This window comes from Zootoca vivipara, chromosome 12 (genome assembly GCF_963506605.1).
Source record: "Zootoca vivipara chromosome 12, rZooViv1.1, whole genome shotgun sequence".
In the NCBI taxonomy this organism is placed as follows: Eukaryota; Metazoa; Chordata; class Lepidosauria; order Squamata; family Lacertidae; genus Zootoca; species Zootoca vivipara.
In genome coordinates this window covers 49,432,617-49,446,731 of record NC_083287.1, presented here as the reverse complement: position 1 = coordinate 49,446,731, position 14,115 = coordinate 49,432,617, and the positions used below count along the sequence as shown (strand labels likewise).

Genomic DNA, 14,115 nt, shown 5'->3' with positions numbered 1-14,115 from the left:
TCTTAGGGGATGGAAGATGCCTCACCTGGGTTTTGTGATCATTTCTAAATATTAACACACACACACAAACGCCTCACTTTCATTTTCTTTTTTAAAGTATTCACAAAGAATGGTGAGAAAACCTAGATGCTATGTAAGTCAAAAAGGGGGAAGTTTGTCCATCCCTAGTTCTGGGTTAGATGAACTAATCATTTGGCCGAGTTAAATGTTGCCTTGCAGTACCCCCCCCCCCATCCCACTCCAAAATTATAAGACAATATAACTTTTCACATATTTGAAAAAAAATGCAGTATAAGAAAAGTCTAAAGGATCCTTCCTCACTGAAGCATCATAAATAAGTTTATGGCAGGAAGGCAGAAACCTCTACCATAAAAGCCGTGCAACTATTGCAGTTTATTAGCTGCCCAATGAAACAAGCAACGCTAAAGGCGTTCCTCCTTGAAAGGAAAGAGAAAGGCCATTTAGCATCAGTCTTTAGGAGAGGGGCAAAGTTGGCTCTTAAGTTTTTGTGGGGCAAGTTCATGCCTCACCTCTCTACACTACTTTGAAGCAGAGATGTCTCAGCTAGGAAACACATGCCAGAGAGGGAATGGTGGAGTGGCATTTAATCCAGAATTTCCTCTTTCTCCAGAAATAAGCTTCCCTTCTCCATTCCTGAGCTGGCCTCTAACCTTGTCCCAGCTCCCAAGACTCATGTTCTGGTTCTTGCTATGAATTCTGTATCAGAAATAACCAAATATTGCACACGGAACAAATGGTGCAAATCAAATTTATTGGTTGCATTTATGTTGCACATGCAATTCAAATTTTCAAAGAATTTAAGTCATTTCTCCTTTTTTATTTGTTTGTGTTGAAAAGGGGAATATAGAAAGACTACATGAAGCCTTGCAGGACTTTACAACCCAGCATCGTAACCTGTGAAACATCTACCCAGCTCCAAGCTGGTTAATGAGGGTATAGCTACAATACAGGGTTACTTTTGCCCACAGGATTGAATTCTTTGAAAAGGATGCGTGAATGCAAAATTCTCAGTGATCTCTTACAAAAATTAAATCAGATTTCCAGGTTCTTTGGGGGTAAAAGCATAGTAACTAATTGGTAGAGTAAGCCATCAGCTTTCATTTAGCACTGCCCAAATGTTTGTCCGAAGCTACAAACTTTGAAAAAAGTGCAGGTATTCTCAAAGTCCCAGATTTCAGGATTTCAAGGTGAAGCAGCAGGCTTGCTTTTGCTTTTCCTGTTTAAAGAAGGTTTTAGACTGATTTTTTTGGTTCTCTCATATGATGCTCCTTTGGCCTATTCAGTACCTGCTGCTCGAGTTCCTTATATCGTTTAAGCAAAGGCTGGTAAACCTAAAACAAAAGAGAAAGAATACATTTTAAAGGGGGCCATTAAAAATATTTTAGTCTTTTAGCCTCATAACCAAAGAAATCAATCTAGTACAAAAGTCCAGGGCTGTTTATGTGCACCTACCATTCTTTGAGTTACCTGTGCGTTCACACATCTGGGCTCTGTGGTAAACGGTAGTGAAACTGAGGTAAACAGTGGCAATGAGAGATTAAATTCTAGCCCTTACTGGCAAATTTAATATGAGCAAATGACCAGGTCCGGAGGACACCCACATGAGACTTTCTTAAGCAACTCAAATGCGAAATTGATGAGCTTCTAACAAAAATATGTAACTTGACTCAGAGACCAGCCTCCTTATCTGAGAGCCAAGAAAATAAAATAAGAGATCTTTAAAACTCCAAAACCCAGTGTAGCTAATATTGCAGGACCAGGTCTCTTCTCACATCTAGCGTATGTCAAAAACTACTGCCTGTGAAAAATGGGGTGGGAAATAGGAGTTTACCTTGGATAAACAAAGTGTTTGTCCCAAGCACCACTTTACATTAATGAAACCCACATAACGAGGTCTGAAAACCCTCCTTTCTAATGTTATCACAAGTAGTAAAACAATCCAGTAAGATGGCAGCTTCAGGCAACAGGTTCTTAAACTGCTGTTTAAGAAGGTAAACCGACGACTAGAAGGGCTTGGAGGCTTCTCCTCCTCTTAATAAGCCAATATAGACAGAAGCATCTTCTTGTCCTTGATTCCATTAAAAAAAAACAGGCTCAGAACTCTCCAGAGGAAATATATGTCAAAGAAAGGAATAAATAACATTTATCTAGTATTTAAAGCATACACTTCATTTAATATCGAACTGCCAAGTTCCAAACAGAAAAAACCCAGAGAATAGCACCTGAGGTTTTGTCTACTATCACATGCAGGCCTTAGTCAAGTTACACATATTGTACAGAAAAACTAAGGTCCACTGAAGGTGTGTATACCAGGAGTTCCTTAAGCCAATGAATTGAAAACCTTTATAAAAGAGAAGGAATTGTGCATTTTCAAAGGCTACAGCTGAAGCCTCGTGAAACTTGAATAAAAGACAAGTCCATCTTTCAGTTTCATCCACCAGGCTAACTCAGACCCCTTTTCTAGGGGAACCCTTAAAATTCCTCATGGTCTCGTGAGGTGATTATTTTATTTATCTGTTTTAAAGTATAGCTATTTAGGAGAGCAAACTGCCCTTTTCAGTGCTTCCACATATAAGTATTACAAGGTCTTCTGGGTGAGTAGGGGGGGACCTTTTGCAAACACATGAAAAAAATCCTGAAGGAATTTGTATCTACTAATTTATTTGACTGTCCCCCTCTGGAAGAGCCAACAAACTTTTTTGTCCTTGCCCTTGGAAATGCTGCCCTGACCTTTCAGACCTTGGAGAGGAGAGTCAGCTTTCTAACAGGAAACAATCTGATCCTCAAATTCCAGCACTTTCTGGAAAAAGAGGGGAAAACTCCTCAGCTAGAGGACTGCTCTCACATATCTGCCCATATTGCCTAATTTTGTTGTCTGTTCTGAGGAGAAAAGTGTCTCATTTTCCACAGAAACAAACCTGGAACTTATTATTAATTATTATTATTATTATTAATTTCATTTCTAGACCGCTGTGTATTTTTTAGGGGGGAGACTGGCAGCAGTTTATAGCCTACGCTAAAACACCAAACAAAACAATCCAGAATCAAACATTACAGATGAAAGTCAATACAAAGTATATATTTGCAATGTAATTAACAGGGAACAAAAAAATATGTTATCTTAAAAGATTTCAAAACAGAACATGATGAAGGAGGTCAAGTGCAGAATGCACATTTAAAACAGCATTTTAAGATTCCTCACCCAACATCTCACCCCTCGTGTTTCTGAGGGGGGCGAGAACTGACACAGGTAGCCTTGAGATTGACAAGGTTTGAGGAAATTGCACATCACCACAACCTGAGTGTAAGCCTATCTGCAATGATATCATATCCATAGCTCCACTCCTTGACCTTAAACCCCTGCCATTTCAGGGCTGGAAAACATGGAGAAAAGATACACTTCGCAACCTGCAAAAACTTTTGCATCACAGTCCAAGGTAACACAATCTCCCAAAAAAACTGATTAGCAACCTTTTCTCCAGCTGACAACTTTGTGGGCAAAGGGACCTAACATCAGCCATCACAGCAGAAACACAGGAAACTAGAGACTGATTTAAACTTATTTGGGAAAAGCCTACTGAGCCTTCCAAGCGTTATTATTGAAATGAGAGCTAAGGCTGCAAAATCTGCCTGGCCTTTGCCAAGCAGGCAGAGAAAACTTCAGGTGTGAAAAGGCTGCCTTGAGAAACCGCAGATTCCAACTCTGAAAACTCACAGCAGAAGCAGCCTAAGGCATAAGCCAGTAGACCAAGCACTGGGCTTCCCTTGTAATCTCAGTTCTGTAGGAGGAAAAATATACGATCCCTGTGACCCATGTGTTTGGGGGTGAATAATAAAAGAATCAGCTGGGTGTCTGGATTCAAAATGTGGGCTTTAACAGTCTCTCCAGCAGGAGAGAGCCCCCAGCAGCAGATTCACAAAGTCAAGAAGCACAGTGAAGCATTAGGAATGCAGGCTGTTAAGCCTTTGCCCCATTTAGTCCACTTGCAAGCAGCGTTCCTCTGTTTCTATTTACCCCTCTTGTGATGAATAGACCACACCCTGTTAAGTACGTATAAAAGGCTTTACTTACTAAATCCAAAGGTCTGATTCATTGTCCCATACAGCAGCAAGGAGAACACAGGTAGATTACTCCTGGGTGCAAAATACACAATATAGTTTCCAACATGTTGTCTGAACCTGCAGCAAGTTCAAACACATCCATCCTGGGTGATTACATGGCGAGAAGAGGGAGGGAACAGGAAGAGAAGGCTTTAATTGCTTTCTCATGAAAGAAGAGGGGGCGTGGCCCAGCTGAGTCTAGGAATCAAGCTCTATTGTCTTAACCGCTTCATGCACCAACTAGGACTCATGTTTGACTGCAAGTTCAACTACAAGTTTGCTTGGGTAGCCTCCGTCTACCAAGCTGTAATGTCTCAGCTGCAGATTCTTTGCTATAAAATGGAGACTAACTGGCTGGGCTTTTGTAGGGACAGATGAGATGGATTGTAACGTATTTTGTGCATTTAAAAAGGCTATAAAATGGCTCTTTAACAGCTACATTTTAATGATATACTCAGCCAGTTTCTATGGAGATTGTGGTGGTGGCCAGAAAGGAGTGCTTCACATTAATATCATTCTAGTATGTATCAGCCACTTACTTCAGGGATAAATCTTAAAATCACAAAAGGATTTCTAGCTAACCACATGACCAGGGCTGAGCACAAGCAATTGGGAAACCTTTGGTGAAAAAGTATGTCCGAAATGTCAAAAGTAAGAGTTTCTTAAGCACCTAGGCCTGGAGCTCCTTTCTCATCCACCTGGTCCTGCAATTTGTAAAACTGTTATGGCCAGTTTGAGGCACACTGTGGGTGTTTTTTTTAAAAAAAACTAACAACCCATTGCCCAGGTAGCCTGAATTCAACAGCAAGAAAAGCTGCAACCTACGTAAATTATGCAAATAAAGTATATCCTCATAATTTCACACTGGCTGGGGGGGGGGCTTTGCTAGTTATGGGGAAAGGAGAGATGCCCATAGCCACTCTGCATAGTTACATTAGAGGGCAGGCAAGAAAGAGATGCTCCTCCATCAACTGGACCAGGGATCGAGGAAACCTTTTTCTTTAGCATGGTATTCCCTTCTGGGGAACCTGCCAAGGGTTGCATGCCAGTAGAGCAGGCATCCCCAAACTGCGGCCCTCCAGATGTTTTGGCCTACAACTCCCATGATCCCTAGCTAACAGGACCAGTGGTCAGGGAAGATGGGAGTTGTAGTCCAAAACTTATGGAGGGCCGAAGTTTGGGGATGCCTGCAGTAGAGGGTGGAGTCAGGGGCAAATGTGAGCAGGGCAACAAATACCAATTTTGCACAATACCCTAGTTTATATTCTCATTGCTGCCTGGGGGCCCATCAGAGTGAGAACAGTGACTCCAAAGGACTTCACTGAGGGTGAGCTGACATCAGAGTCATTGGAGGTTCACAAATTAGAGCTGCTTTGCTGAATATTATTGCTTTGCTCTTGTCTTCTCCCCATATGAGGGATGTTATCAGTGCTTTTTTCCCCCTGGGGGTACTCAAGGGGGTACTCAACTCCCACTATGCAGTACCAGCACACCTTTTCAAGAAGAAAAGCACCGGTTAAAAGTATGGCACTTGCTGTAACAACTTCATGGTGAGTACGGCACCTCTTTTTCTAGAAGAAAAGCGTTGCCAGCATCCATCTCTATTCTCCATTTGGGGCAAGCAAGGAGCAGTATCAGAACTCAAGGACACATTCCATGTTATCAACAATTAGCAATAGTCCAGTATTGGAAACAATCTAGAAATCCCCATTGAAATCCGGTTAAATAATATTTGGAATGTGGCTCCATCTCACCACAGAAGGGTAATTAAAGGCAGTTCAAGGATAGAGACTTTTGGTGAGACTTGGCTTCCTTTCTTTGCCTTTATAAATAGAGACAGGAGGTACTTTTATTCCACCCTTAACACAAGAATCTCTGTGGAGAGGCTACTTGAACTGATAATGCATAAATAAATATAGTGCTTGTGTGCTGTGTGCTGCATATGGAACTTGATAAGAATGTACCACTGGACGAGTTACTGTAGTTACATGCTGTTCTTATATTTAAATGGACAACAAGAAAAATTACAGGGGGAAAGGACACATTCCAGCCAGGGAAAAACACTGGGGAGGAGGCGGCAAAGGATGACCAGTGAGTGGTGTGGCCCGGGGAGAATTTCAAGGGCTGCATTTAGTCCTTGGGCCTGAAGTTCCCCACTCTTGATCAAGTGCCAACTGGTCCATCCCCCTCCTAGCCTTTTCTCCACCAGTGCCCATTTCTCCACCTGGTTATCATGTGAGTTTTATGTGAATTATGGAACAAATAGACATGATAGAAAAGGAATAAGGGATGAGTAGGGAAGAGGACAACCAACAGATTCGTTGCTTGTCCTCTTCCTTCCTCGTCCCTTTTTCCTTTCCTATCATGTCTATTTGTTTCAAAGCCATTATGGCAAGAACCCATCCAGTCTAGTTTCTGTACAGCGCTAATGAGCATCTTGGTGTAACTAAACATGCGCACCCAAGCAAGGTGGTGGGTTTATTTCCTGTCCTCAAGGATAGAGAAAAGTGTGGAGCTTGTGGAGCTTGAGCCTCAGAGGATGAGGATGCTTGGCAAAAAGAAAAAAGGTAAGGGTTGCAAACCTCTGGCCTGCACCAGGAATTACTGCTGCATCCTCATAGCATCCCACAGCATCTTGTTTTCTTTGAATATATATGTTGGAGCAAGCAAACTACTGAACAAGCACTTATGGCTGTATTAGGGCATCAATATGTCAGGCAAAAATAGCTCTTTTATTTACTGAAATATCTATAGTCAAGCCTCACTAATTCTCACTTTGATTATCTGCAACCCTGATAAAGCCTGCTTGCTTTGTGCCAACTGAGATTTAATAGCACGGCCCTGTATTGGCTGAAAGCGGCTGTGCTACTGAGATAGCAAAAGCCGTATTCCTTTCCCAGTGTGAATAATATTACAGTATTATTGTTTTTACAAATTAAAAGAGAGAGAGAGAAGAAACCACACTACCTTTATATACAGGCGTGTTCCAGAGCATAGTGGTGAACACATTGCTCTAAATTAAAAGTGTCAAAAGAAACGAACGGCTACATTTAAGGCTACAGTGCTTTTGACTGTTTTATTGGACTTGAATGCTTAACTTGCTAATTTGCAAAATTCAAGCATCTGCTGCAATGGGTCTCCCAGCCATTAGCATGAATAACTGATGTTTGGCTGTTGTTTTATACCCATGTGAACGTGGAGGGAAAATTAAACCGATCCCTCTTTCTTTGTTTCTATTAATTTTCTGTGAAATTCACCTCCTTGGGCCTCTCTGTTACTGTAAATATGGGATATAAAATAAAGAAACTTTTGCAACCCATCCTGGACTCTTAAAATGAGGCACACTGTCTGAAGAAGAGGCTGTGTAATTTGAAAGCTGGCTTTCCTCCTCCTGGAATTGTTCCCATTAAACAATCAAGGCTTGTTAGGGTTGCCAGAATCGCTGCAGCCTGATCTGAAGAAATCTTGGTTGATTAATTTCATGGGTTTTTAACCAATTGACTCCTTATCAATTAAATCTGCATATCAGCACATATGGATGAAAGAAATGACATACTTTGTGTCTACATGAAATCTGCACTTGTTGTAGGGGCACCATCTGAGAAAAGGCATCCCCTCTCACATGTTGAGAGAATAAAGAACGCCTCTTCCAAGATGGCGCCAGCTATTGTCATGGCTCCAGCCTTGAGCTCAGATGAGGAGGAGCCAGTCAAGTCTGGGGCTGCTGTAGCATCAGGTGAAGAACTGAGCCAGGCTCCCAAGGCTGGTGGCCCAGAGCCAAGCTCAAAGCCTCACAGATGGCGCCCACAATACTGACTCACCTGCCCAGTGGCACCAGCAGTGTACAAGGCAGGAAGCCACAGAAAGGCAAAGATGTGTTCATCTTCATGTTGGGAATCTGACATGAGATACCCACACAGCAGAGGTTGCCCCCAGTTCTAGTCACCACATAGGATCCAAAATAGTTTACCGCCTTAGAAGATTAGGCTTCAGTAATAGTTCCTGATATTGATCTGTGATACAGCTTGTAAAGGTAAAGGACGCCTGGACGGTTAAGACCAGTCAAAGGTGACTATGGGGTGTGGGGCTCATCTCACTTCAGGCTGAGGGAGCTGGCGCTTGTCCACAGACAGCTTTCCAGGTCATGTGGCCAGCAAGACTAAACCACTTCTGGCGCAATGGAACACCATGACGGAAACCAGAATGCATGGAAACACTGTTTACTTTCCCACCACAGTGGTACCTGTTTATCTACTTGCACTGGCATGCTTTCGAAGGGCTAGGTGGGCAGGAGCTGGGACAGAGCAACAGGAGCTCACCCAGTCATGCTGATTCGAACCGCTGACCTTCTGATCGGCAATCCCAATAGGCTCAGTGATTTAGACCATAGCGCCACCCACATCCCTATATAGCTTGTAGGATTTTGCAGATACAGATAAATCCAAACACTGAGTATCTCTGTTGCTCTGTCTTCAAGATGTAACACAGACTTCGACTCCCTTCTCAAGATTCACTGACTGACTACTGAGCTGACATGCTTTAATCACTTATATAGTCAGCACTGGGCCGTTACCATAGCAACTGGCTTGGCTGACCTTGCACCTGTGACTTATCTCATCCATGGGACGATTTGTGCCCATGAAGGAAATTAACCCTTTGCTCCATGTCCAGTTCCTCCAGCACTTCAGACCAGCGAACAGGCCCTTTAAGAGCCACAGCCTTCAGGCCCAAGGCACTGGAGCCTGGGAAGGATGGGCCCGGTTGAAGCAAATCACTTGGAACTCTCCGTGGTGCTGCAGCCACTGGTCCACTTTAACTCTCTGGGTACCTGATACGGACAGCCACCTGCAGTTTGCAGCAAGTGGAGGAATTCTTGTAGGTCTTGCTAGGGACCACAATGTGTTCTCAGGAAATTGCTCGCATAATGAGTCAATTATTTCCAATGATTTCTATGGGGAAATTTCTAATGCATTCCTGACCATGTAATTTTGACAGGGCAAAATCCAGGAAAACCCTCTGAAATCTTGCAAAAGGCAAACAAGTAGCAAATAAAGCTCTCCACTAATGGTTCCTCATCATCGTGGGAAAAAGTGACTAGTGGGATGCCACAGGGTTCTGTCCTCAGCCCGTTGTTGTTCAACATCTTTATAAAAGACTTGGATGAAGAAATTGGGGGGATGCTCCTTTCTTAGAGGTTTATAAGTAGAGGTTAGATGGCCATTTCTCATGTAGGATTTAGTTGAGATTCCTGCACCACAGGGGGTTGGACTAGATGACCCTCGGGTTCCTTCCAACTCTACAATTCTATGATTCTATTCCCCCCCCCTTTTGGAAAAATGGCCGCCGTGGACCAGCAAAACACAAAGATGTAAGGCTTGTTTAAGACTGCTTATTTGTTTACAATACTACACACAGGTCTGGCTGTTTGGATGTCTGACTCTGCAGTGTGCATAGCAAGGCTTGGGTACTAATCTCTTGTGTTTTGATAAGTGATTTTCCAAACAGCAAGTGTTTGGATAGTGGGACCTGCATGTAAGTACAATAATTATACTTATTATACTTTACCTTACTGTTTTATCTTCTTTGTAAACGGCTTTGAGGTTGTTGTTTTTTTACAATCAAGCGATGCATAAATTTTATGAAATAATAATAAAGTGAATTATATACAATGTTGTATACCAATTATTTCTTTTTGAGACTCTTGCATGGTTAATTGGAGTTGCTCTTTCAATCAATCAAAATGTTTTTAATCCTATTAATCTAACCAATCAATCAACCAAAGAGATTTCATACCCTAGTTGCCAAAGTTCAACCCACAGAGCCCACTTGTGCCTTGACCAGTATCTGTGTGGCGAGAGAAGTTGTCTGGACAGTTTAATCCCAAGTCGTTACATCAATTGCAGGAAACCCAAATCTCATGGTACCTTTAAAGGCTTAACAAATGTATCATGGTATAAGCTTTCATGCCCACAAAAGACAAGCAGGGTCCTTCTCTTTGTTGGCATCTCTTGTATGGAATGCCTTTCTTTCTGAAGTATGAATGGTCCTGACTTTGTTTTTCAGCACCAGTTGCTAACTTCTCTTTGCCTGGGGTTTTGCAAGAGTTTAATGTGATGTGACTGTGTGCATTCTTAAATGGTATGTTTCTCTTAATCTTTATATTTTAACTGATTCTGTTGTGTTATGAACTGGACTTTTGTGTTTTTGGGGATTTTAAATGCAATCCACCTTGGGGTTGTTAATCAATGAAGGGTGTGGCTAGAAATACACGAATAAAAAATCATGACAATAAAATTAAAGGTTAATAATCTGAACCCTTACCTACCCACAGCAGCTGAAAATGTGAAGTCTAATTCCTTTGCATTTCAGGTAGCTGCATTCTATTGACCTTATTTTGGAAATCTCCTTCTAAGAGATTTCTGGAGTATATAGCCTTAGGCAATTAAATGGATTTATTTTTTGTAATTGATGTCCAAAGGAAATAAAGAACACTCAACGATGCGTTAAAAAGGACCCTTAGGAACATAAATTCCCTCGTCGTTACAGCAGCAAAATCTAATGCATCACAAGGAGTGATATTTTACAAAAAGTAATTATACAGGCCACCCTGAGAAGCCTGATCTTGCTGTGTGTAGCGATGCACTCAGCAGACTTCTGCATACGCGGCAGCTACCAGTGGGTAAATTAGTTTCACTTGCTACCTGTCCTTAACTGCATCTGAAGCAAGTGGGGTAGATACATTACAAGTCTCCACTGTGGCTCCTCAGTGCACAGAAGGTGCAGACAGCTTTCTCCATCAAGCTGTTGGGCTCTGAAGGAGGAATAGAGATGGATAGAGCTGTGAATTTCAGTTTCTCTCCACTTTCCATTCATGGGGATGGTTCAGGAAGACAAATTAGGAAGATCTGCAAACCAAACGAATATCCCTACCCCCAGACCCCCTATAATGTGGAAGTAAGCTATCACTTCATGGAGCAAGATACAGTGGTACTTCGGTTTATAAACACAATTGGTTCGGGAAGTCTGTACTTAACCTGAAGCGTACTTAACCTGAAGCGAACTTTCCCACTGAAAGTAATGGAAAGTGGATTAAACCGTTCCAGACGGTCTGTGGAGTACTTAAACTGAAGCGTACTTAACCTGAAGCGAATTTTCCCATTGAACGTAATAGAAAGTGGATTAAACCATTCCAGACGGACCATGGAGTACTTAAACTGAAGCGTACTTAACCTGAAGCAAACTTTCCCATTGAAAGTAATGGAAAGTGGATTAATCTGTTCCAGATGGGTCCGCGGAGTACTCAACCTGAAGCGTACTTAACCCAAGGTACCGTACACCCAAGGTTTATTTCAGCACTGAACTTGCTCCAAGGAATGCAGGCTAGCATTGTACCGTTCGCCCAGTGTAAGCTGCCTTGCCTCTTTAGCTCACAGACTGCTTTTTAAAAACCCCAGCGCTAGCAAAAACAAATAAATGACAACACAGGTATTAGACAATCCTGAAGCAAAAGAGAAAGAGAAAACAATTACACCCATGAGTAGATATCAAGACTAATTTTATGAATGCTCCGTTGCGTTGCCCTCCACCTACATTTTAATAATAGGAGTGAGTGCAATGAAACTGAAGCACACTGCCCTGTCTCCCTTCTTGGAGAAGGCGACGACATGCCTCATTGCAGGGAAAACCTTGCTTCTTTTACCTCCTGACAGATTTGCAAGTCACGTTCCACTGAGCCACTGAATAGGAAACAATGCAAGTGGGGTTGTGTGGGCTGGTGATGTTCTGGGTTTTCAAAAAGGAAATGGATTAATAATTCTTGGGTAGTGCCAGTGTGCTCTCATGTATGAAGTTTTAGAGTTGATTCTGGTTTCAAGTCCATCTAGTGAGCTCTGTGTGTGTGTCAGAGAGACAGAATGGTCTGCAGGGTCTCCCATTGTCTCTGTTGAAATACCAGTAACTTTTGGCTTCTCTCCAAATTTTTCCATCCCTGCTGTTCACTACTAGATCTCTGTAACTAAGAATTAATGCATGAGCTTGCTTTCTTCCTACTCGTACCCAATCAGAGGCTGAAGAGAAGGATAAAAATGTGAATGCTATGAATAATAATAATAATTTAGATTGTAAGAAGGGCATGTGTTTCCATTTTATGATTATTTTTACAGCATCTAGATTCTATTTAAAATTATATGGTAGAAGGCATGGGAGAGTAGAGAGAGAGAGAGAGAAGTGAGAGTTCTTTTTCCATTAAACTTATTTTATTACAGTACTAGCTTATGTTGCAGTTCTTGTTTTGTAACTGAAGCTTGAGGCCCATTGCTCAGATTTCACTTTAGTGTTTATGCTACAATTCGCTCAATATTAGCCTTGGAGTTGGCTTCTAGTTCTTGGGTGGTGAAAAAGCAGGGTGCCCCCCCCAAAAGTCGTCTTCTCTGATATTCACCTGTTTAATTGCCAAACAAAGGAATACCTTAGAAAATGATAGCAGAAGATGAACATGTTCACACAGGAGAAAGTGGTAAATACCTGGTTCCCAGACAGTTTGAAACAGCATTCCTCAATCTGGTGGCCATCAGATATTGTTGGACAACAACTCCCATGAGCCTTAGGCAGCATGGCCAATGGTCAGGGATAATGGGAGTTGCAGTCTAGCAATGCCTGGTGGGGGAAAGCTGACTCAGAGCTTAGTAGGTTAAACCAGCACTTTGAATTGTGTCTCCAAACAAACTGGGAACCAGGTTGAGGAACACTCCCCCATTGTTGGCGTAGGAATAGAGGATCTCAGCCTTTGGGGGCTTGCGGGCATATTTAGAAATATAAGAAACTGTTTTGCATACCACAAAGTACCCATTTCACAGAGTAAAAACTAGCAATTCTCAGACAACCATCCCAAACAAAACAGCTACCCTCTAAAAGCAAATAAAACCCACAAAAAGCGTACACCCCCCGCCAAAAGACAGGCAACCCCCTCCCAACCAACCTAAAAGAGAGAGAGAGAGAGAGCAGGGGCCTTGGTGGGTGCCAAGGGTTTTGGCTGAGGGTGCTGTGGTTCCCATGGGTGCCATATTGGGCAATCTAGACATCGAACAAAGCCAGCCATGTAGAATTTAACAAATAGGAGATTCAACTAATAACATGGAGGTGTCTGTCTTTGCGGTCTGGACTCTTGGCAAATGCCCTCATTTATCATGATGATGTTGCGGTGTTGGAAAGCTGGCCTGGAGCAACTGATTCTGTCTTCAAATCAGTGGACAAATGAATAGGCTGTTAAAAGAGCCATCTAATGGTAATTAATTTTTGCTCATTATCCATCCAGGGTGGATTTGAATGACCAGCTGAGCCCATCAAGTTCTTTGTGTCTTGTTTCAGTAAACCTATTGAGGCTTCTCCCCCAACCCTCATTTGATAATAAAAAGAAGAGGTAGAAGAGAAGATTTGAAAACATTTCTTTTAGAAAAGGAAGATTAATCCGAAGCAGTAGGCATGACTGAAATAACTGGGAAGATTTTATAACACTAAGTATATGCTAACAGACAGTAAGAATCCATTATTACGGCATTAAAATGCAGCACTAGTTTAGCAATCTATTAAAACCGGAGATGCTTGGCTTGTTGGTTAATTAAGCCAAAAGGCACAAGAATGGAGTACGATTATCTCGGAAGATAATCACAGCGCTGGTGTTTTTACAAGCCACATGCCCTGCAAAACGGCCTAACAATGTTAAGGCACATGACACTTGCTTCAAGGCCTCTCGCTGTGTTTGTGCATATGCATGGAAGTTGTTAATACGAAATGTTTGTGATTACCTTCCAAAGCCTTAAACCTGCTGCACACCTCTCTTATATACTGAAAATCATAGCCTGATGCTGAGACCATGTGCAGTGAGCTACCCAAATTACATGCATGTGCTTGCAAATGGAACAGAGGGCTGTAATGCTGACTCCTGTGATTGGCAGTGCTTCAGCCCCTAGACCAGCCTTGGCCAACCTAGTTTCC

General features: G+C 42.2%; 1 protein-coding gene across 2 annotated transcripts in view; it reads right to left on the bottom strand.

Annotated features, from left to right (window-relative positions):
* Positions 1 to 292: 292 nt before the first annotated feature.
* XYLB (xylulokinase) overlaps positions 293 to 14,115 on the bottom strand; it is a 95,532-nt gene continuing 81,709 nt past the window's right edge. The window contains exon 19 of one of the 2 annotated variants that reach the window (XM_035129159.2): positions 293 to 1,352. In XM_035129159.2, coding sequence (XP_034985050.2) covers positions 1,254 to 1,352 — 99 coding nt within the window. In that variant the 3' untranslated portion in view covers positions 293 to 1,253. The remainder of the gene's footprint in view (positions 1,353 to 14,115) is intronic. The other variant, XR_009558425.1, reaches the window with a different exon arrangement.